Source organism: Mycteria americana, chromosome 16 (genome assembly GCF_035582795.1).
Source record: "Mycteria americana isolate JAX WOST 10 ecotype Jacksonville Zoo and Gardens chromosome 16, USCA_MyAme_1.0, whole genome shotgun sequence".
In the NCBI taxonomy this organism is placed as follows: Eukaryota; Metazoa; Chordata; class Aves; order Ciconiiformes; family Ciconiidae; genus Mycteria; species Mycteria americana.
This window is the reverse complement of record NC_134380.1, coordinates 6,198,795-6,222,821: the sequence shown is the minus strand read 5'-3', so window position 1 is coordinate 6,222,821 and position 24,027 is coordinate 6,198,795. Positions and strand designations below refer to the sequence as shown.

The 24,027-nt window shown below is 51.7% G+C and overlaps 2 protein-coding genes and 1 long non-coding RNA gene across 5 annotated transcripts in view; 1 reads left to right on the top strand and 2 right to left on the bottom strand.

Annotated features, from left to right (window-relative positions):
- LOC142417916 (uncharacterized) overlaps positions 1–24,027 on the top strand; it is a 480,711-nt gene that overhangs the window by 7,825 nt on the left and 448,859 nt on the right. The window lies entirely within an intron of this gene.
- WBP2 (WW domain binding protein 2) lies at positions 1,825–10,110 on the bottom strand. Of its 3 annotated transcripts, none has more exons than XM_075518849.1 (8): positions 10,003–10,110; positions 8,066–8,174; positions 7,377–7,512; positions 5,722–5,814; positions 5,302–5,418; positions 4,953–5,075; positions 3,664–3,740; positions 1,825–3,456 (listed from the first exon to the last, which is right to left on the bottom strand). In XM_075518849.1, the coding sequence occupies exons 1-8, from the start codon at positions 10,059–10,061 to the stop codon at positions 3,403–3,405; spliced, it is 768 nt and encodes a 255-aa protein (XP_075374964.1). In that variant the 5' UTR covers positions 10,062–10,110; the 3' UTR covers positions 1,825–3,402. The 3 variants fall into 3 exon arrangements, with proteins under 3 accessions (XP_075374964.1, XP_075374965.1, XP_075374966.1); XM_075518850.1 differs by having other exon boundaries at positions 9,998–10,088; XM_075518851.1 differs by lacking the exon at positions 10,003–10,110 and adding an exon at positions 8,263–9,528.
- TRIM47 (tripartite motif containing 47) lies at positions 12,382–22,776 on the bottom strand. The gene is made up of 6 exons (XM_075519223.1): positions 22,006–22,776; positions 19,967–20,062; positions 19,174–19,404; positions 18,399–18,594; positions 17,622–17,696; positions 12,382–16,373 (listed from the first exon to the last, which is right to left on the bottom strand). The coding sequence occupies exons 1-6, from the start codon at positions 22,714–22,716 to the stop codon at positions 15,748–15,750; spliced, it is 1,935 nt and encodes a 644-aa protein (XP_075375338.1). The 5' UTR covers positions 22,717–22,776; the 3' UTR covers positions 12,382–15,747.

Genomic DNA, 24,027 nt, shown 5'->3' with positions numbered 1-24,027 from the left:
CGAATGAGGCGGGGATTCTCACCGGCATCTATCTGGCCAAAATCTGCACCCTGCTGAATCATACTGCTCCGCTCAACCTAATACCTGCATGAGCCTTACTGACTGTGCGACATGCCTGGCCTTTCGGCCCCATAGCTTCAGCATTCCCAAAACGTGCCTCACTTCTCATCAGCGTGCTCCAAACACACCAAGATTACCATGATCAATCTCTTTATTTTGGCCTGCTCCTTCTCACCTCTCCATAGACCATGCCAAGCTCTAGCCTGGAGGAATGGGGACATTCACCAACGAACCATTGTAAAAAGCTCACAGCTGAAAAGCCACTGATTTAGTTCACCAATACCCATGTTGAGGAGAGAAGTATTTCATTTATTCCAGCCTGACTCATCCTCTCAACATATTTTCCTTTTTCCAGGCAGCAAACCTCATGGTCTCTCTGCAGATCTTACCACTTGTCTGCACTAGCGGAAGAGACACTCAGCTTGAACCACGGAGCCAAGTTCTCATCAGAGCAGATTATCTAAGTGTTTCTTCTCTCAAGCACACTTAGTTGAGGAAAGATTTAAAAAAAACCTCATGGGTTTGTGCTGATTGTTGGCATGAGAGCTGCACAGCGAGTGATGCTGGGCAAGAGACCTGGAAACTGTGTGCAATCTGTTTTCCAGGATTATCTGTCTGGGAGTAGAGGGTAACTGGGAGGGAGCCATTTTAAAACAGAACAGAGTACAGAGAGGTTTCTGCAGCATCTTACAGTTGGATTTATGTAATTCAGGAAACCTTGATTTGAAGTAATTTGATTTACAACACAGGATTTATTAGGTTCCTACTGGGCTGTAACATTTTCTCTCTTAATGCTTCCCTTCTCCACCCAGCTCTTGCCACAGAAAACAAACCCAAGTGGCTCAGCCAGCCTTAAAATGCAGTAAAACAACCCTGTGGGAGGACGCAAGAGTCAAAGGTGATGTAGGAGAGAACCTGGAAGACGTCCACCCCAGTTGATCAGGGAGTTCAAGAGAATTAAGGCAGCCAGTGGCAGCTGAGAAGAGGAATGAAGCCAAGCAAGGTTTGGATGTTACCTGTAGAGCAGCTTCTGAATAACTTGTTTGACATGTCAGTGCAAACCGGAGGGACTCACCTGATCTCAGTGACCACAGGACCAGATCCCACGCGGAACACCTCCTCTTCTACCCTGCCAAACTATACCGACACCAAATTCTGCGCACACATAAGCAGTAACAGCTCTCGCACTGCTGCTGGAGCACGCCCGGGAGGAGCTCTTCATGCTGCCGGAGTAACAACTCCCCATTTTTTCAGGGAGAAGAGCTACCAAGTGGACCACACCACCTGAGAGAGTTCAGACCTAACTGAGCAGAACTACCCAGGCATCTCAGCACACTTAATTTTTTCTTTTTTTTAAAAAAAAAAAAAAAAGATAAAATTACAGATCGCTTCTAATTAGAGACAGATTTGAGAGGCGACAACTATGCTGCGTCCCTCGACTACTTCTAGCAATAGGCTGCAACTTTGCAGGGATAAGTGGTCTGGAAAAACCATCTGGGTAACACATCTGGGTAAAGTGTTAAGCAGCCGCCTCACCAGTTTACAACAGGAATTGCAAAATGGGCATTCGTTAAAAGATTTTGACATCTCATTTTCATTTCACAAAGTCAGTCAAGAGAAATCAAGCGACTAATGTCACCAATGAATAGCCAAGAACAAAATCCAAGTGATTTTGCTGCTGTTTAATTCTCCCTCTCTCCATCCGAAGCTACTAAGTCACCATCGAGTTTGCCCACTCATACACAAATGCACAAACACCGGAAGTTTTGAGCTGATTTCTTTTTACTTCACAGTCTTGGCAAAACAAATCTGCATTCAAAAGTCATTTCACATTAATATATTAATCAAACATTTTCAAAATAAATATTTGTTTTTAAAATAACCATTTCTTTACATCACTGCAGTAGCAATTCTAGAAAAGTCAGTGCACAGACAGTAGCAATTTGATTAATCAGCTAGACTCAAACAAAAAGAAAACAAGAGGTGGACCTTTTTTCTCTCCAAGCAGGCTGCATGCAGCAAGTCTCAGCAGTTTCCAAGCACACGATCTTTCCTCACACTTGCGGGGAAGGATTTTCTCTCACAGACTCTGCCAGAAGTCAGTGAAGTCTGATTTGTGCAAAGCTTTGTACAATGCAAAGTTTTACAACCGGGTTAGTGATCAGTCCTGCAGAGGTTCTGCATGCTAGAGTCGTTGCCGAGATCAATGAATCAATGCTATGGAAGGAAAACGCTTGAACTCTCAGCCCAAGGAGCCCACGTTCAAGTTACTGGGAAGTAAATTCACAGCTGATCCAGGAACACTAACAGCATTAAACATTCAAATGAGCAGCTCAGTTGTACCTAGAAGCTTATTCCAACATTTTGCATATTCTCTCAAGTGCTTCCAGGGCAGAAGTAAAGCAACTATTTTCTCCCCATTAGCTATTAATTCACCAGTTAAATCACAGCAGCAAGATGCTTCACTGGCCAAAATGTGTAACTTGTGTTACAGCAGAGAAAAAAAAAAGTGCATTATAGACTATGAAGAAAGTATTCAGGACTTAGTGATCTCAAGCCCACATATCTAACTGGAAAAAAGAGACAACAGAAAGTTAGTGTTCCCATATGATCTATAACTAGTTAGATGCTACTGATCAACCCTGTAAAGGGTAATATGTTTTCTTAAGAAGGGAAGCTTGTCAGCATCTCCATACACAGTGCACAGCAGGGAAATTTGGAGGGCTACCAGATTATTTGCTAGGATTGTCAGGAATGACTTAGCTGAAAAAAACCAAGATAGTTTAATAGATATCTGAAAAACGTAACAGCGATCTATTTCCTCTGAGATCCCAAAGGTTCCCTTTGAAGCCCTTTCTCAGTAGCAGAGGGAAGAGTTGGATGTGATACTCTGGGTTGAGAGGAATACCCAGAGACATCCCTGTGTCCAGAGATGCTCTCGGCTGCACGCTAAGGTAAATTCACAACCCACCCAAGAGCCTTGCATCCATGTTATGAGCATGTTAATTATCAGTTTGGAGCAGTTCCTTACTCTAAAGAGGTGTAATTTAAGTATCAAAAGAAACAGACGTAAGGGAAATGATCACAGATGAAGAGAACCTCCAGTTCTAGTGATGCTGCGCACAGGGAGAAGGGAATACTGCGGTAGGACAGCAAACCCTCAGAGGTAACCCCGGCTGCTGAAATCTCTCCCCTTGCTCTGCACACATCTACCACTAGAGTCCATGAAAGCTATGTGCCCTGGGGGAAGGCGCTACTCCTCAGTGCTATGGACCATGCCCCAAGATTCTGCCAAAGTGGGAAGTAAGAAAGCAATGAGTTGTGGAGAAGTTCTCTGTTAGCTTATTGGTTTTTCTTGTCCTCTGGTGGGAAGTATGGAGGAGGGGGTGGCTGGTCCTGAAATCAAGACAGTAAAAGAATATCAATTCATGGCTAAGTTAAAAAAAAAAAAAAAACCACACCAAACCAAAACACCAAAAACCAACCAACAACAACAAAATACCAAAATTGATTCAGACAAACTTTGCTGTGTGGCTGAGAAAAAGAACTGCTAAATACACACTTGGGCTCACATTGCAATACCAGAATGATACAGGACCTTACCGTGGGCATATAGACGTTATGTGGGTTGACTGGGCTGTAGTAAGCGCTGGCAGCGGCTTCGGCAGCCTTTGCTTCAGCTATCACAGAAGGAGAAGTTACAGATTCGGTGACATGCAGAGAACTTTTACAATCAAACAAAACCTCCACACATTCCTGGCCATCAAGTGTTACAACAGAGCACTATTTGACCAAGGCTTGAGGTGCAAAATAGCTACAACAAACACGAGATTGAGCATTATCTCTTCCAAGTACTAAGGATTCAATTGCCACAGGATTGTCAAGTCAGAAGTCAAACAGTCCCAAGACTTAGTTTGGAAATGTCACCTGGGACTTGCCTGTTAGCCAACAAATAAATGCTACCGGCTGTTCTGCCTAAATACAGACAATACCCCTTAAAAAGGCCATCAACAAACCATCCTTTTTGGGAGTGAAAATACAAGACAAAACAAAAATCAGCACAAGTTTATAGCAGGTCAGGGGATTCACAGTTTAAAGATGGTAATTTATGAAGATAATCCAGATCCTCTACTTCTGCAGAATACAAAAATCTTGTACAACCATGTGGATCACTGCCACCTTCTACATAATAGTTCAAGGATGATTGGTTGTTTATTCAAACAAAAGACAGAAGTTAAGGATATTTGTCTGAATAAGAATTTATCTGTGAGAGATCTGTGGTTGTATCCAACCACAAAAGCTCATTTTTTGCTTTTTTTGTTTGTTTGTTTTTTGGGTCCGTCGGTCCCCCCCCCCCGCAGACTTTTTAAGTCCATGTTCAAAATAATTTTGATAAATCCCAAATGAGTGAAAACGAGACTGACTTTTCCCCCGTTCCTTTCCATTATCTATTCCTCTGTTCCATATTGTTTAAGCAAAAGTAACCAGATTAGCATGAAATGGGGGAAAGGGGAGCAAATACCAGCAAAGCCACATTTGCTAACTAAAATGAACTGGAAACATATTTCAGCATAGATTTCTTTTTATTCATCTAACAGAGCAAGATTACCACAATAGGAGAATCACAAACTATTTTTTCTGCCACGACAAGAATAAATCCAGTTGCAAAATACCTGCTAATGGTATCCACCCTGGAGAGAACCAGGCTGGCCTCCAGACTGAGATGGATATACAAGGCTGGAGATTAGAGGAGCTCCCTAATCCCTCTCCTAAACAATTTTTTAACTGCTAAATTGACTCTAAATTCCCCAAGATGTAACAGACAAGAAACAATGTCTGTTTCACGGGTAACAAAACAGTTGTGAGCTAATTCACCTCAACACACTTCTTACCTGCAGGAGTGGAGGGCAGGTCTGGACCACTAACAGGGGGTTCCATGGGCCCTGGGTACGGCGGGGGTGGAAGCTGCATGTAACCCATGTCTCCACCCACCACGGGGGGGCCAGGATAAAACTCTGTCAGGAAAGGAAATAACACAGCAAAAGACTTAACTCCATTGGGCGGGTCATAGCATACAGCCAAAACAAGCCAAAGGCAAATATAATTAAGCTCAGAAACAAAAGTTGCACAAGGCATCAGATCCAGTCTAAAAGACTATGTAAAATTTGTGTTTCTTCCCCTTTTTACCTATTTTAACTCTTGCTAACTAGAATAATCCCCATCCTCAATTCCCAGACTTACCAGGAGGAGGTGGTGGGTACGGATAGCCCCCATTAGCTGCAGCCGGTGCAAAAGCATAGGATCCATTTGGCATATAGGAATAGCCATATGCTCCATTGGGTATTTCACCTCTGGAGACTGGAAAAGTAAAGATAAAGTTGACGTCATCAAAACATCAAGCCTGCATCAAATGCAGGCGAAGACCTCCAAAAACTTAAAGAATCCTTAGCTGAACAACAAACAAGCTCCATCCCAATAAATCTGCTGTTCATTGGATGTGAAAAAAGTATTTTTTAAAGCAAGGAAGTTCCAGATAAAGCCTGAAACTCGCATGGATTTGAATCCAACCTGTTGCAACTTAAAACTGCTCTTGCTGCGAGACGAAGGCAAAGCCTCCTGAAGCCACAAAACTGTCTGGCAGATGCTGCCAGATCCCCGTACCTTGCGATGCCACCTGCAGCATGCGCTGCCCGAACTCGATAGCACCCCCAGCTGAAAAGGTCATCTTGAAGGTGGCAGATCCTTCCCAGCCGCCTGCAGGGAGGAAAGGCAGAATTCAGAAGCAAGGAAAAGCCGTTTCGATGCTATTTAGTTTCCATGCTTTATCTACAGGTGCCCCGTATATAATTCTTTAAAGAGCTTATCCCAAAAATCCAAATCTATTACCACAAAAAGTCACATTGGGGTATTTTCAGGTCAAGAGACACCTGAAGAAGAAACATCAATGAGGGAGACCTTCAAAAGCTTACTAAAGTTGTGCTTGTTACCACACCAGCTGCCAACAGACCAAGCTATCAGAAGCGCTGGATTTGCTCTAGCTTTGTATAAGATTAGTGCAGAAGACAGGGATTTTGTTAATCCCGTTTGCTAAAAAGCCTTTGCAACTACACCTAACTGTCAGCTATAAATTAGTTTGGGAGTTTGAGTGCCCAAGGAAGCAAAGAGCTTAATGAAAAACACGGTCCACATAAATCCATTAGAGTCCATGGAAGATATTTCAAGTCAGGATAATAATAACAAAAAAAAAATTAGTGACATCTCATATTACAGACTAAAAAAGAAAAACATGCACAGCCCCAGAGTCAGAACAATGCATCAAAGCAGAAGAAGCTGTGTCAGTGCTGAAACAGGGACATGTAGATTAAAGAGCCTTTTGAGCTAAACCAGCCTCTCATGGCTGTTAAAGCAACATCCTCATTAAAGGAGACAGCCTCTGGGGAAAACTCACAAAGATTTAGCTAAAGCCATTTGCCTTTCACACAGTTTACAGAGTTTGTAGTTACTGCTCGAGCTTCCTCTCACACTGGATAGTCTCACTTTGCTCCCACACAGAAGCTACAATGCTGATTTCGGGATTATAGACTGACGTCTCCTAAGCACTGCACTGTGATTTCAGTGGCACAACTAACAGACTAAATCAAGCTAGGGATGAAAGAGTTTACTGAACTATGTGCCTTTCGTAAAAAGGGAAGCATAAAACAGTGATTAAAAAAAAAATTATTCTTGAAAATGTCTACCACAACCTTCTCATTGAACATAATATGAAAGCGCTCCTTGAAGATTCCATAATTTCAAGACACTCCGTTCTCTTCCGAGTGTCATTTTTACTGCTAAGATGCACTATAGCAATGGCATGCCTTTCCTTGAATTGCACAAGAAATTGATGATGGAGAACAGTGCTCTGGAGATCTGCACCTGAAAACCCAAACAGATCCAGAAAGGATCACGAGATTTTGGCATAGGAGGACCTGGACACAGAATTAACAGGTAACCTCAACTGACCAAAGCAAAATGACATCCTCACTCTAGCTGACTCTGCTCTGATGTTTACTCAGCGAGATCACCCGGCTGATTGAACTTAGTATTTTGCACAGAGGGCAGGAATGAGATCAGTTGCAGAACAGATCTGTTCATTGTAACTGTACAGGGAGTAGATAAGAGGAATATTTTTAGCTCTAGTTTCAAAGAAACACATTTTAGCAGTACTGTAAAAACCCATTTGGTCAGTATCCATTTTCAGTTACACTGGATACTTACTTTGCTATGAATTGTGTAGTTGAACTAAGATACAGAACATACATCTGTACTATACATACCTCCTGCCTCTGCTTTCACTGTACCCTTGATATAATTTGCTCCAAAGACAGGCTGCTTAATCTCGCAATCTTTCAACAAATAAAAAGGCATCATGAAAGACTGCATAGTATCCTTTCCCTTCGATACAAAGATAACCTGAAAAGAAAATAACATTACAAAGGGTATTTAAAACAAACAGGAAACACAGCCCCGATTTATTATCTGAAGAGACTTTTTGATGGACTGAAACTCCCTCCCACATCTGAAGCTCCTCGCCAGTTCTGCAAGCCAAAAGCTACACAGAACAGCCACAAGGGTAAACTGAAGCCTCAAGGCAATAAAGCCTTCCAGGAAGACTACCCTTGCTCAGATAATACTCCTCCCAGCTTCCAGAGAACTCGCTGCTCTACACAGCTATGATTCAGTAGCTGTGCTGTTGCATTCAGCATTTCCAGACCATTGCTAATTTCCAATCTTGAAGATGCCTGACAGACTAAACAGCTGCCTGTATAAGAACTAATCAGATTTACTATCTTTTGACAAATAGATAGGATATGCAATGAATTCATAACGCTCCCCAGAGGGAGAGGATGAGCCATACTTCAAGGGGTAGTAGATTATCCTGACTTTCATGCATTGAGGACATTTAAATACAGAATCGCAAAGAGCCCTTATCTCCTTACGCAAGATAAAGCCTTTTACTACTTACTCGGTAGGGAGTCAAGAAAACACTCCCTTTCTTGGTCCCTTTGAAGGCATCTGGCATAGGTTCAATATCACTGAAGGTAATTTCTATGTGATCATAGGTCATCAAAACGCTGCAAACAAGATGAGAGAAGAGACACAGTGTTACAGTGTTACAGCTCAAGGCAGAAGTGCAATATGCATATAAGTTTACTGACCTACCAAAACTGCCTTTAACCTCAGGCCAGTGCTCAGCAGACAAAATCAGTCTGGCTTGCACTTTTTTTTTTTGTTGGCAGTAGCAACTTCAGTAGTACTGGCTGCTTGTTCTCAGCCTTGTGTTCCCTCCTCAGTGTGCTGGCACAGCTGCCGCTGTCTGCATAGCCAGGCAGTGAATCTAGTCAATTAAACTGATCAAGATCTCTGACATAGATATATATATATATTTTTTTAAGTTCTGTTGCATTTCTGCTGGATCAGTTCCCTAATTTGGTTCACCACAAGTAACACAACAGAGGAAGGACTGCTGAAGCAAGAACTGCTCAGGCTGGCTTATGCAACACGGCTGTTGAAGGTCTAACCACAGCTTAAGCATCTCTGTCACAAATATGTGATCAAGAGGAACTCCCCTTTCTTGCCACCAGACTTCATTAACCCATGTTGTCTGCACTGACTCCTTAATTCTCAATTAGAAACTGACCTGATTAAAACCAGTGCAATACCCTTGCATGGATGCAGCGGGTAACTTGTATTAACATAACAGCACCCATATTAGGGACTCTAATCCCTAAAGCTGGAGAAGCGTCCACCACCTTTATCTTTGACAGCTTACGTGTTACCATCCTCAGTCATTTGCCCTTCCCTTCTGCCAGCAAGTACCTGTTCCTCCAGCAAAAGCTCCAGAAGGGCACAGGGGCCAGCAGCTCTGCTCACACTACAGCGTATCAGCTGAACCAACCACCACAAGCATGAGAGGTAACCCCTGATCCAAGGTAGGCTGACAACTGGGAACGGTAACACATTAAGCTGCCGCACTTGTTTGTCTCAGTGAATACAAATTTAAGCCCCAGAGTTGATCTTATTAAATTCTTCTAAGAAGGGTCACATCCCAAATGGAAGTCAGGCGCAGAATTCCTACACCAATGTTTAACCGGTCCCATGGAAAGAAGCCCTGAAGAATGAACTACTCCTTTGTCCCAGAAGCAGGTGACTGTCACATCAGAACCAAAGAACGCTGGCAGACACAGAGCGTGAGGACAGCCCATTGCCATGCAGACAGAGGCAGCTCTGTGGAGGCTTTCTGTTTCCATGGTTATATCCCAGCACCTTTTTCCAACACTGTTGCTGCTTTCCGAACACACGGAGGGGGTGTGTGCGCAAGAAACCCAGCAAACCAAACCGGGCAGGCAGCCTAGTACTTCCCAAGTGGCCACCTCTTGAACAAAGGCACACTGCAGGTGCAGCATCCCAGCTCTCCAGCAGCACCGGGTGGTGAGAGAAGGATGAGGCTTGGGTCCAGGCCAGAATCACCTGGCTGGGGGCTGAGCTCTGCCAGCCCTCACCGAGCACTCGCGGGAGAGGCTGGGGACAGCAGTAAGAGCCAGCAGCAGTCAGGGGAGCAGGGAGGCTGCAGAGGGGAGCCGTGTGGCGGGGGGAGGCCCGCGGCTGAGGCCCAGCAGAGCTCCCCCCGGAGAGACCCAGGAGCAGGGGTATACGTACAACCCCTATCCCCGTAGGGAGAAGAGGGAAGGACGAGCCCAGCCACGCCAGCACCGAGAGGGTTAATCCATCCCCCTTATCCCCCCGAGCCCCTCGGCACCACGTGACCCGCGGCGCCCGCCCCCCCCCCCCCCCCCCCAACCGCTCCTTCTGAGGAGGAAGGAGGGCAGGGGGAGAGATGCAGCTGCTCGCTATCCCCCAGCGACTGCGGCCGGAGGAGGGGAGAAGGGGATGGCACCTCACTTCTCGCTGTTGTTAACGATGACGCCGCCGCCCTCCGAATGGTTCCTGTTTAGCGCCATGGCCGCCGCCGCCGCCGCCTCCTCCTCCTCCTCACAGCGTCAAGCCCACTCTGCGCCTGCGCGGAAGAGAGGCGCGTGATGCATGGAGGGAGCGACGCATGACGGGCCGGGCCGCGCGATGCATGCTGGGAGTTGTAGTCTTCGGGCAGCCCGCCGGCCGCCATGCCGGCGTGCTGCCCGGTGTGAGGGGTGCTTCCAACCCCGTTCTGCTCCAAACCGGGTCCCCAACCCTCACTCACCGCCTCCATCGCCTCCCCAAAGCCCAGGGGCAGCAGGCCCACTCACTGGTGGGAGCTGCCATCCCCAGCCTGACCATTCCCGAGGAGACCCCCATTCCCGCCATGATTTATAATCAATATTCATTTACTGAGCTCAAGCCAGCCTAGGTTTTATTAAGCTTCCTCAGTTTTCTAATACATAAGAGTAGGGGTAATCCAAAGAGCCAGTCTCCTTTTTGGGAGAGCTCTCTAGTGTGTTTATAAACCCATTAATCATCTGATTACATGTCCTGCTGACCATATATAATAAAATGATTTAAGTTATTTAGAGCCCGCCTGAACTTGGCAGCAGTTTTTCTGGCTTTTCTGCTTGCAGGGGCACTCGGGCATAGTGGCACTTCACGGGTAGGAGTTCATAGAGCACCCCGGCAGCGTTCACATCGACGTTGTGTTTTAAAATGCTGTATTTTGCTGCAGTTTGCACCTCATTTTTTATCCTGAAGACACTTCCTGGCTGGCTCGCTAGCAGATAGAACGTTTTCCCTAGGAGGCTGTCCAGTTTTGCATGCAAGAAGGTGCTGTTTGCACATTCCATGCAACCACAAGTGATTTTAATGCTGTTTGGCAGGATCTCCCACGGAAAAGCCCAGAATTAAGTGAAATGCAGACAAAATTGGACTTTCAGTAGGTGGTATGGGCAGAATTCAGATCTTTGGTAGAGCAGAATAAAAATCATCCCATGTATGTGATGGTGCTGCACATAAAATGGGGCTTAGCCCCTTAAACAGCGAAGATGCTTGCTCCTTTTCCAACAATTTTTTATTTCACGTTTGATGCATGTTTCGTGTTTCACACACTTGCGAATGGATTTTTGAGCCCGATATTGGCTGCTCTCCATGCTGGAATCAATCACATCCTAAAATTACCCCTTTATATTGGAGAGCGTTAAACTGGAAGGACTAGCCAGTCACACTATAAACAAGTCAGGACCCTGCCTGGAGGGAGGGAGGGAGGGAATCTGGGAACAGGAAAATATCTGTGGCATTTGCAGAGCTACCGTAAGGGTATAATCTCCTGCCTCCAGGTGTGCAAGCAGGAGAAACTCTTAAAAAATTAACGATTGCGTAATTTCATTAAAAATAGAAGCCCTGCAAAACTAATAAACTGTTTTGAAGGACTCCTCATATCAATAACTGACAACTGTATATCAATAATATACAAATACATATTAAGAGCATATGTTACCCTAAAATATCTTTTTTTTTTACCCTAAATTATATCTTTTTATATGGCTTTGAGCTTTGTCCTGCAGGGTTTGCAGCCCAGCCCTGTCTGAGTGTCTGAGAACCAGATGGCATGGGGGGGGGGGGGGGGGGGGCAGAAAAACTACATAATGGAAACCAGATTTAAATAAATGCAGTGACATAATCTGTACAGTTCTTGGCAAGAAAAGAGCAAGTTTGTGCTTTTCATATCCGCTTTTTCAATAAGCTGTAAGTTTCCCTTTTAAGAAATGGTTATAACAAACAGTCCTGATTCCTCTCCTATTAAAGTCAGTAGCAGACATCCACTCGGCTTCCACCAAAGCACCCAGCTGAAGCATTGCCACCTCGCACGAGCTAAGACTCGCCCAGTGATGTTTTTCTCCTAGCTCCAGATGATATTTGGTATTAAGAAACTCAGCCTTCATTTTAAAAAGGTGCCGATGTGAGTGCCAGCATGCGTGGGAAGCTCTAGACCTCCTCATCACATAGGAAACCTTGGAAATTTATACTCTAAAAGCAAAAACACTAAGGAAAAAGTGCCTAATCTGTTCATCTTTGTTATTTCTAAGCTGAGGCCTGAGGTAGAAGAGAGAACTGAGACAATTCATTGTTTTGAATTGCCGAGGACTGACAATATTGTTATTGGATTCTAGGATTTTTCCGCTCCTTTTGCAGTCGAGCAATAAAAATGTGTATTTGGCACAATTCCCTTGGACACACTTGGAAAATAAAACCTGTATTATTTTACACCAGATGTACAGGACACAGAAAAATAAACACGAGATAATGGGAGAACTATAGCGGTTTGGTATTTAAAGGAAAGACAACCCAGAGCGATGTCTGTATAATATTTAATGGCAAATCATAGTCTCTAACATGATTATATTATTCTGTTACAGTTTTTTCACACACTGTAAAATACTCTACAGTAACTATATTTTAAAAATCCTAATTAAAAAGAGGAACACTCTGTGACAGCAGAAATAACTCAAGGGAACACGGAAAGGCTGTTTAAGTTGCCAATGCTATCTATCCGTCCAAACTCACCACACGCCGCATTTAGCCCTTCATTTGCAGCACAAAAATCAGTGATCCAGAGCTGGCATAGTGCACATTTCCTAATCATTCCAGTTTACACCCCAAATTATTTGGAACACAGAGCAAACTCTGGTCCAACGCCCCGGGGGACTGCTCCCCTCTTAAATGGGTCAGAATTTGCTTTATGCCCTAAACCATAAGGATTTATAGCGCTTCCAACCAGGATAAAAGCAAGCAGCAGGGAGGAGAGGGTTAGGTAGCCTTTCCCAACTGCATCACATCTACAGGAGCCCTCAAAACTCTCCGTAAAGCCGCGTATCAGCATCCCAGCTCTTGGGGAAGAGGTGAATTAAGCAAAAGCAGTGGCACAACCAGAAGCAAAGCCCAAACACCAGGCATGTCCTCCTGAGTTGCTCCCATGTGGTTACAGGACGGAAAGGGAAAGATGCAGGATCCCACCGAACCATCCCAAACCCTGAAGGAGTTCAGAGACTTGCGTCTGTGCATTGGGCAACATGGAGAAGGGAGGGATGCGTGGCTCGAGCACGGGTTTCCCCATGGAGCAATCAATCCGCCTACAGCTAAACGAAATGGGGCAAAGGCCCAGATCCGCTCTATTTACTCTGGCAAAATTCCTCGCTGTGAACGGTGGGAGTTTTGCCTGAATAAATGAGATTTAGGGCTGAGACAGAGCCGAGATGGGAGCCCACATGTGAGATCTCTTCCTGCAGGCATGCAGCAGAGATCAAGGTTACCTTCCTCTTCCTCTCGGGACGTGACCATGCTGTTGCACATCTCTACCTTTCTTATCTGGTAAGGCATTTCTGATACCAAGTCCTCTCCAGTGTTAGCAAAACAGCAGCGACGCCTGCGCCATGTCACCACTGACATCTCGTGCAAAGGCCGAGTGTTGCAGGAAAGTGACTGGCACGAGCCAAACAAAGCGGTTTTGAGGTAGGAGCTCAGGACACGGGGAGTGAATTCCCATCCTGACAGAAGTCTGGGCAGCATTCCCGCTGGCCGGAAAAGGCCAAGATTTCATCCAAAGATTTCATTCTGGAAGCCCTACCTCCCCTTTTCCCACCGCCTGCACCATTTTAGGAGTCGCCGCATGCGGAGGAGGAGGAGGAGAAGGGATTTGCAGACACATCCCAGCAGTCCACCACCCAGACCCACTCGCCAGCCCGGCCCTGGGGAGGGGGCGGCTGCATTCGGACCCTTCGGGCCCTCCAATGAGAGCCCAAAGCGGCGCAGGACCGGCACCTCTTCCCGCTCCAGCAGGAACTGGCAGCACTGGCAAACGAGCTACAGTAAAGCAGCTCTTTAAGCCTCAGTGTTTATGTAAACGTGGCTTTAACTTTAAACCTCTCGGCTTTGTGGCCGCCCTTTTTACTCACATTCATTTTTTTCCCTTGGCTCCCCTTGAATATACCACTATGATTTCCAGCTTATCCTTTGGGGAATATATGTATATATTTCATATATTTAGCTAAATGGGCCATTTTCCATCCCTGTTGACTGTTGATGCGTCATCACTGACTCACTCGTGCCAGCAAAGAACCTGACCCAATATATTTTCTCTCTAGGTATATATTACACAGCACTACGATTCTGTAAAGCAAGCTTCAGGAGGTAGATAGCAAACTAATCCCAGAAAAAATAAACTTGTGGAAAGGCACGCTGTGCTGAGACAGGGGCTGCACTGTGCCGCCCTTACAGGCGGTGTTTCTGTACCGCAAATACGACGTCTGCAGGGCAGAGCTGGAAAACTCCCTTAGGACACGTGAACTGGCATTTTTGGCTGTCAGCCTCAAGTTTCCACCTTTCCTGGAGGGGACGCGTACTTGAGAGTAGTTTTTGTTAATTGTTACTTATTGCCAGAGTCTAAAGGGTCATTTAATAACTGACTGATGCTGCATCTTCTATCAGTGCGCTCACAGCTGTGCCTAAAACACATCACTTGCCCCTGGGACATATTCACAGCACCTCTTTGTCACTTAAAAAACTCTCTAAGCTAAGGGGTACATTTACAGCTCAGGTGTGCTCAGGGTACTTTAAGAGTTGGGAGTCTAACTATTAAAATCCCTTAAAATAGTAGGGTCATCAAAAATGCGGGGGGAATTTGGCTGTAAAGCTTCTGTAAGCAGTTCCTGAGGAACACGTTTACTAAAAGCACACCTTCAAAACTGTTTTGTGCTGCTTGCTTCACCACCTCAAGGCAGGAACGGTGCTGCTGCTTCTCAGCAGGAGGCTTCTCCCCTTTTCCAGCTGGGATTTTTGGCTGTGGCGGGGAACAGCCCCGCGGCCACAGGGCTCCAACACATGTGGGACCATGGCTTTTCCCAAATGGGCCTGGCCACAGACCAGCATTGAAAATACCCACCGGCTGCAGTGCGAGGGAGGGCAAAAATCCTCGTTTCACATTTGCAGCACTAATGGATGGTCAGCCCCACAAAGAGAGGTACTGTGTCACCGCAGCATCGCCCCTGCACCCAGCCGGGCTCCTCTGCATCCCGTCCGCCCCAGAGCACCCTGCTCACCCCGCCGAAGCATGACGGTGATGCAGGCACCGGGGAAGTGACCGCATCTGCTTTGGGGGTTCGCCCAGTCCATGCTGGGCTTGCTACTGCAAAGGCACTTCATAAGGAGCATACGGAAGGTGTTGACGAGCCAGCGCTTAAAAAAAGCAGCAGCAGCGACACAGAGACTGAGGTAAGGCACAAAGCGAAGCATCTATGCAAGTCACCAGGGCAGTGCAAGCAGATATTAAGGAGAGGGACCGGGCAGCCTGGCAGCTGGCCAAGATACAGCTTCAAATCTAAATGGCACTTCTCCTGAGCAATGCGCGTTACCAAGAAAGGCTGTATCGTGGTCCCTGATGTCCAGAAAGGGAAACTGAGGGGCAGGGAGCAGCACAGACACTCGCCCAAGTTCGCTCAGCAGCCCAGCCGCAGAGCTGGCGCTCGAATCCAGCTCCCTCCTGGCTCCCAGCCCGTGGCTCTGCCCGCCAGACAGCTTCATCCACCCTGGGTCACAAACAGCACAGAGCGAGGAGAGAGGACTGCCACAGAGAAATACAACGCTACCAAAGAGAAGCCGTGATGGCGGCAATACACTGCAGGAGAGACTTTTCTGGGTCTTCCCCTGCTCCCTCTCTCCCGGCAGTTACCTGCGCTTTAGCACCGAAACGCAATCCTTCTTCAGTGGCCCAATCTGCAGGTGGGCATCGACGCTCTCCAGGAAGAAGGCTGGTTTCAACTTGCACAAGAAAAGAGAGGCAAATTGGTGGTTGATCTTGTTCTGGAACGGGTCAAACTGACCCTTGGCAAAATGGGAGACCTTGAGCTGCTGCAGGCAGGTCATCTTGGAGTCTTTGACTCCATAGAAGGTCAGGGCCTTCTCCGAATACTCCAGGAAGACCCCAATCGTGTGGAAAAACGGCTGCTGGATGACGGACTCAAAGCCACCAAACCAGGCCACGTAGTTCTGTCCGTTCCACTGCAGGCAGCAGGACTTCTCGTTCCGCCCCAGGCGGCCGCGGTTGTAGGACTCCCGGGGGTCGAAGTCCTCAGCGATGACGCCGATGCTGACCCAGCCATCGATGAGCTCCACCTCCCAGTAGTAGTTGCCCCGGTTCATGAGGTTCACACCTAGCACCTGCTCGCAGTTGATGAACCGGGTTGGGCTCTCCGGGTAGGGGATGGGGCACAGCACCCGCTTGGCCCCTTTGGTGCCAAACAGCTGGATGAACTTGTCGGCCGTGTCACTGTCCAGGTCAATGATGAAGGCAACTGTGTGGGGCAAGAAGGAGACATGAGGATGAGGAGGGAAACAGGGGGAAATCCCCCCAGCCCTCCCCACTCTGATCCCCTGCTCCAGCCTTCAGCGGTTAGCACGATCCTTTCTGACTTCCACCATCACTCTGTCCCCTTGTTTTTAAATCCCACGGCCAATTTCAGCTGATGAGGATAAGAGGCTGAAAGAGTTGATACTCCCATAAGCAGGATGAATACAGGTAACCGGGCAGAGGAGAGAGCAGAGGGGCTGCTCGATGAGCTCAACCATGATATCAGACATTGGAGAATGTAGGTAGAGTGGTAGTAGGAACGCCCCATATAAAAGCGTGTTTCAGGCAACCACAGACAAACACAGCAGGGAGGGACCCCAAGATGACAGGAGAACAGCCAGGCACATCACGGCTACAAACCAACTGCTCCTTGCGGTCAGCTCTCGCTGCCCTATGGCTCCCGCGGGAGCAGAGGCAGACCCCACCGTGCAGAGCCATGCGAGAACCACTGCTGGATCCCGAACAGAGGGGATCTCCAGCGGGAACAGCCCTGGACACGTATCACTTCTGACTGCGTTGCAGGTGTGAACCCATGGCGTGTCCAAACCCTATAGCAGCGGCACAGCACCCTCCACTTGAGCCCAGGCTTTGCTGCCCGGCTCCCAGCGGGGTGCACTGGTGCTGCCGAGGCAGATCTTGTCCCCTGTGGACATCTCAGTAGTTGACCCCATATCCCCTGTAAGGCTGTGCGGGGACGTGCAGGGTGTTGGAGCCCAAGCCCAGCCCTACACCCTCCAGCCTCAGCCCCTTCTGCCCCACTGTCTCTGCTCAGCCACTAAATTATCCCTCTGCTTTCTGCTGCTGAGGCTCACCCTCATCAGACCGCTGCTTGGCAGCAAACAAGGCAGATGCACAAACTCTGATCTAATTTAACAGAGGATCCAATTCGTCAAGGGCTGGAAGGCAGCAGAAATTACACGGTACGCCTGCAGCCCCCCTGGCAGCTGGTCCAGCAGAACCACAGACAAGGGAAAACAAATGTCACCTAAACAGATTATGACTGTTGTCAGGAAAGCAAGGAGGCTTCCTTGTTAGCTGAGCAATATTTCCTCTGGTGGCGGCAGCGCTCCTGTCAGCCGTCGGCTCGGGACCAGCATCGGCTGGGCATACGGGAAGGAGCCGGCCGGCCGGGAAAGAGGAAGGGGAAGATGGACCTTAGCAACAACTGTCAAAGCAAAAGTCCCTTGCTTACATTTCAGGAAGTAATCACGGTTCTCCAGGCAGGCGGGATTGTTTGACTTGTCTGGAAATCGGGACTCAGCCAACGCTGCAGAGACAGGGACAGAAGGGTTTGCCATCAGCAAAGAAACCGATGCCACAAACAAGGGTGTTACTGGAGCATCGCCCCCCCGCCCGACACCCTGGTAGTACCCAGCTGCTGCAGCCCCCGAGCCCCAGCCGGCATCCCCAGCTCCCCCTGCGCATCCCTGCTGGCTCGGACACGGGAAAAGACAGATGCCACCTTTGCCACCCCAGGGAGATGGGCAGGCGAGGCAAGGAACTGGCTGCAATTCCCATGGGCATCCGAGAAAATGAGAGCGAGCGAGCGAGCTCAGGCTAAATGAGAGAGGGCGGGAGAAAGCTGCCGCGGTGGCTTTCTAACCCTGGCAGGTTTGGGAGACCACAGCCTGCCCCACGAAGAGGATCGTCTATCCTGGGAGGAGAGAGTCCCCTTTCACGGGAGGCCACTTTGGCCACTTGCCCCCTCCCGCAGGGCCCTGCCTAACTCCCAGGCTGTTTGTTGCCTCTCCAGTCTCCGTGGAAAAATTCATAAAACCTCAAGGATGAGGCGTAAGCCCAGACAGGGGTTGTGCAACGTTGCAGCACAACTGTGCCGGGCAGCTTCCAGGGCTGGTGGGAGAGGGGCCAGTGCTCGCAGGAGCCATCAAACCTGCAGGCATCTCCCACCTACGCGGGGAGGATGGAGGGTGACGGGGTGACCAGCCAGAGGGGCTGGGTGAATACAAACCTTCCTCCATCTCCTGGAAACTCAGCCCATCAATTCCTTTCCCCTGCAAGTGGTCCCACTGTTTTTTGCAGGCAGCAGACAGCACATCCTTCACGGCGCCCACGGCTTGGGTGCATTTGGTGAAGTTCAGCTCATTCTGGAAGCTCAGAGCCGGGGAAAGGTTTTCTTCCATGGCTACTTTTAAGGCCTGAAATTCCTGAGCCAAAAAGACGGAGTTTCAAACAAGCCGAAGTTGTCTCTTGTTCCGCAACCCCACCCTGCCCCAGAGGATTTGAGAACTGGCAGCTCACAGGACTTGGCCCAAGGACAGCCTTGCATAAGGGAGGAGAGTGCTTTCCCGGCCGCGCGTTCCTGGCGCCTTCTCTTCACTTCCTTTCAAACCTGGACCCAGACCATGCCCACCTCGCATGGAGCAGCATCTCCTCCCAAAAAGGACTCCTCTTGCTGGGCTGCTGGGGAGGGGGGGATGCTGGATGGGGGCAGTGGGGCACCCCAACCTCTCGCTCTCTGCCCCCCACACCTAGGTACCCAGCCTGGGCAGCACATCAGCTTCTCCTGAGTCACAGCCAGGATGGAGGTGGGGGTAACGGAGGAGAAAGTCTTGGCCGCCCAGTCCCCCTGGGAGCGGGGAGGGGAGAGGACTGTGCCAACAGCAGTGAGACTCTGCAGCCCTCATGTCCCAGGGCTCCTGGCACCCAGCTCCACATGAAATGGGACAAAACCGCAAAAGAAAACATAATTGGCTCCTTCTCCTCGCCCCATCCCACCCAGGCACCTGGAGGAAGTAGATGGTGTCAGTGCTGGGGACGTTCTCCAGGTTATGCTTGCACTGGGCCAGCTTGGCTCGCCTCTCCTCCTTCCAGCGGAGATCGGCCTCGGCCTCCCCCAGCATGGAGCGCTCCCCGTCCTCGATGAAACCGGCCACCTCCTTCTGGAAGGTCGCCAGGACCTCAGAGGCTTCTGCAAAGAGCTTCTCGACTCTTTCCCTCTCCTTTGTGGCGGCACCCTGAGCGCAGGGAGAGAGGGGTCGGAGTCACCTCCCGCAGGCGAGGGTGCAGGAGAGCACCCTTGTCCCCTGCCCAGCACCCAGTTCTCAGCTCTGTGGGGTCCCCCTGACACCCCGTAACCCCCTTCACCCAAGAGCTCAGAGCACTTTACAACCCAGGTGTCAAGGGACCTGGCTGGGCACAGCCGCTTACTGCTCCACCACGTCTTGTGTCCCCAGGTGGTGACGTGACATGTTTGCACAAGGGCCAAAGGGGACCAAAACCCCCGTGAGCCTGGGGAGAGAAAGTGCAAGAGCCAGCGGATGCCCTGGCACGGTTCTTGCCCCGTTCCTCCTTCCAGGTTGCAGATGAAAGCAACCAGAGATGCCATGAGGATTAGCAGAGATGAGGAGCAAGAATCCTCAGGGATCCTTGCCAGGGTCACCATTGTTTTACAGAGCACTTGCTCCCCTGTGAGCACAACCTCTACACCCCACGCGCCTCAAAAGCTCACAGCCCTTTTGCCTCCGCTCCCCGGCCCAACAGAGCTGCTCCAAGGGAGCAAAGCCATCGCAGAGTCACCTTAATGAGCTCCACCATCTTCTTGGCCTGCGCAATGGTGACTGCCAGCTCCTCCAGCTCGTTCTCTGCATCGCTGAGGAATTTGGCTTGTTGGGCCTGCAGACATGAAGGACAAATGCTGAGCTCTGCCCCCCAATCCCAGTGGCAGGGAGGCACGGGGAGCCTCTCCCTAAGTTCAACCCATAGCCCGCTCTCTGACCGTGACCTTGCTATCAGGCTTTGGGTAAAGGGTGCAAGGGGAATCGCAAGTTGTTTTCCTCCTCTGCAACATCCAACCTGCAAACATCCCTTCTCACTTGGATGGAAAACTAAAGGAGCAGCCGGGCTGCAAAGGGTCGTGCCCAGCTCCACGCTCCCCACCCCGGTCCCAGTGAAAACCAAACAAAATAGGAATTTGAAAGCAAAACCATCAGGCAGCGATTGCAGCAAGCACAGCTAAGCCGCATGCTCTTAGTGTGTATCCCAAGGCTGGGAAAAATCTGCCTGGGATGGGTGCAGAAACCAAAAGGCAGACCCGGAGCACTCAGAAACGCAGCGCTGAGTCTCCTGGACATTTCTCATTAGGAGCGAAGCAAACCAGCTCAGGAGCACAGGGTGCTGCGTGGCTGCAAAGGAAGCACCGTCCGAACGCGGCATTTCCTGACACGCTATTGTTAGCACCAGCCATTGCCCATCATGAGGACGGGTCCCTCAGGATCCAGGAGGGCATTGCACTCCCCAACCGGGGCAGCTTCCCCACCCCGATGCTCGGCCCCCAGCCCCCTGCAGCGCTCGTGCCTGGCGAGGGGGGACAGACGCTTTCCCCGTCCATTCTTCCCACCCCGCAGCGTGAGGGCGGTAGCAGAGAGCGCCCGCAGAGGCCGTGCAGGCGACATTCGGCAGCGCCTGCTGAGGCTCAACAGCTCCTCAGGGCTGGGATCACACACGCTTTCTATTTTAAGGCACCTGATGACTAATAACGCCGGCAAAAGGGTTTTCCTGCAGCCCCAAGAGCCTGCGAGGGAGCGGGAGCTGGCTCAGGGCTGCCGCCGTGCCCCTTGCCAGCGTGTCTGCAGCCCCTGGGCTCCCCCCCAGCCAAAGCAAACCCCCCCAAGGTCCCCAGATGCCCCACGCCGACGAGGGGATGCCACCACACTGCGAGCCTCGCAGGCTCCCATCTGCCCGCAGCCCCGCAGAGGTCCCACGCACCCAAGGCAGCAGTGCCCAGGAAGGCAGCACCGTGTTGGGCTTGGAGCCCCAGCTCCCGGGGAGGCTTGTGGGTGCGAATCTGGGAGGTGACTCAGCCCCATCTGGGAATGGGAGTGACGGAAAAAACCCCGCTGCCAAAACACCAGGACACAAAGGGCTGGTGGAGCGGGAGCGGCGGCTGGGCAGGCCGCCAGCGCGCCGAGAAAAAAAATGCCTTGACGAAACTGTGGGAACGAGACGGAGAAGACGGGTGCCCCGTGACCGCGGGGGCGGCCACTGCAGGGTGTCCCATGTGCCCTCGCCCCCAGCCCTACACCCACGGGGACTGCGAGTTTGGCCCCGCAGTGGGACCAAACCCCATGGGCTGGCTGGCAGCGGGTCTGCCCCTGATGCCTGTCCTGGGGCTGCCTGTCGTGTCCCCACCCCACAGGGTGACCCGATGGCACAGCACCCTGTCCATACATCCCCACGCTGGGGTGGGGTCCCCCGTGGGGACAGGCCTGCAGCACCCACCCTGCACAGGGTGTCCCAGCAGTGCCGCACCTGCACAACCCCCCCACGGGGATTAGGTCCCCTGCGGGAATGTGGGTGCCGCATGAACCCCTCCAGGGGTGCTGCACCTCACCCCACCCAGGATGCCCCGCCGGCACTGCACCCCATGTGGACGGCCCCATGCTAGGTCCCGCGTGGGGACATGGGTGCAGCACCCTCTCCACCCAGGATGCCCCGCCGGCACTGCGCCCCATATGGACGCCCCCAAACCAGGGTCCCACCAGCACAGCGCCCGCCCCCCCCGCCCGCCGGGGCAATCCCCGCGTGGGGCCCTCCGCGCACCCCCCCACCCCACGCACCTCCTTGTGCTCGCGCTCCCGCTCGAGGGGCACCACGTCGTGGGCGCGATGCTCGTGGGCGCGGCAGCGGGCGCAGACGCAGGTTTGCTCGGCGCGGCAGAAGCCGTCGAGGGGCTGGAGGTGGCGGGGGCAGAGACCCTCCTCCAGCCGCCGCAGCGGGGCTACCAGGCGGTGGGCGCGGAAGGCGGGGGCGCGGCGGTGGGGCTCCAGGTGGGCTCCGCAGAAGGAGGCCAGGCAGACCAGGCACGATCGCGCCGCCGCCACCCGCGACCCCGCCGGGCACACGTCGCACAGCACCGCCGCTCCCTCCTCCCCCGCCGCATCCTCCTCCTCGGCTCCCGGTGCCATCGGGGACCCGGCGGCCGGGGACGGGGGGGACGAACCGGCGGCGGCGGCCGCCAGCAGCGGCAGCACCTCGCAGAGGGCGCGGTTCTTGCGGAGCCGCAAGGCTGCGGGGACGGGCTCCTGGCAGAGCGGGCAGCGGGTAGCCCCGCCCGCCCCGCCGCTGCCGTCGGGGGGGCCCGGCCGCTGGCGGAGTGCCCCCAGGCAGCCCTGGCAGAAGTTGTGCCCGCACGGCACCGTCACCGGGTCCTTCAGGAGGTCGAGGCAGATGGGGCAGCCGAAGGGGCCGTCGGGCAGCCCCGGAGCCGCCAGCGCCAGCCGCAACGCCGCGGCGGAGGACGGCGGGGCGCTCCCGGGCGCGGTCTCCATCCCTGAGCGCCCCGAGCAGCCGGCCCCGGCCCCGGCCCCGGCCCCGGCCCCAGCCCCGGCGGGGGGCGGGCGGCCGCCGCGCCCCGCCCGCCCGCTCCGCCTCCCGCGCCCGGGGCCGCTGCTGCTGCCGCCGCGCCGGGGCTCCGCTCCCCGCAGTTGCCGGGGGTCCGCTGCCTCCCGGGGGCCTGGCCCCCCACACCTCCCGGGACCTGGTCCCCAGTCGCCCGCCCCCCCGGGATCCGCTCCCCCCGGCGGGCTTCTGGTCCCTCTTCTCCCCGGCATCTGCTGCCTCCTGGGAGATCCGCCCCCCCCGGGGGGATGCCACCCTGCTGAGCATGTACCGCCTCCCACCCAGGGCCTACTACCCCCTAAAGGATCGGCCCCCACTGGGATCTGGACCCTCCCTGGCGGTCTGCTGCCCTCAGGGGTAGCTGCTGCACACCCCCAAATCTCCTCCTGTCCGGGGAAGCTGTTGCCAGCCCAGTCCAATCCCCCTCCCAGCGGTCTGCTGCCCCCCACGAGCAGCCCCTGCCTCCCGGGATCTGCTGCCCCACAACCTGTTGCCACCCCACTGCCCCCCACCCTGGGTCACATGGAGGGTCCTGAGCCGCCCCCCAGTTCATGAGTGCAGGTGCTTTCCTGCCCACCCTCCTGCCTGTGGACCCATGTCAGCGATTCCCATGGCCAAAAAGGGCCGCAGTGCCCGGGTCCTGGCTCTGTCCTGTCCCCGCTTCCTCCGCGGCCCAGCAGGAGCCAGCAGGCACCAGGCAGGGATGGGGCTGGAGAGACGCCAAAGTGCTTTGAGTCTGAGGATCTGCCTGGTAAACATGGGATCTCCGGACACCTCCTGTGGAGGGTACACAGGCAATTTTTTGGCTTGGATACATTCCCAGGTCTATGCCAGCCCAAGGCCTCACCCAAGGACAAGTCTGGGAGGAACGGGGAGGTGTGGAGTGAAGGAGGAAGCACAGCAAGACAAAGCACATCTGTCCTTGAAGAAGGGGATTGATCCTTTTAAGCCTTTTTTCCCCAAAGGAAACAAGCTGATGTGATTCTTTCCCCGTGCATTTGCCTGCACATCCCTAGCACCTTTGAACCTGGTGCCCAGTTTCACCCCATTAGTCCTCACCAGCATCCCCACAGGGGCAGCGGGAGATGCCTGACCTGCGGTTTTGGTCTTGGAAAGGCTTCAATCAAAGCTTCAGATTTTCTTCTGCACCAGATCAACCTTGGGGCAGAGCTGTAGGAAACCAAGTTTCCTTATCGCAGCGCTACTGTAAAAAGAACACCTTCCATTGCTGCTGCCAGCCC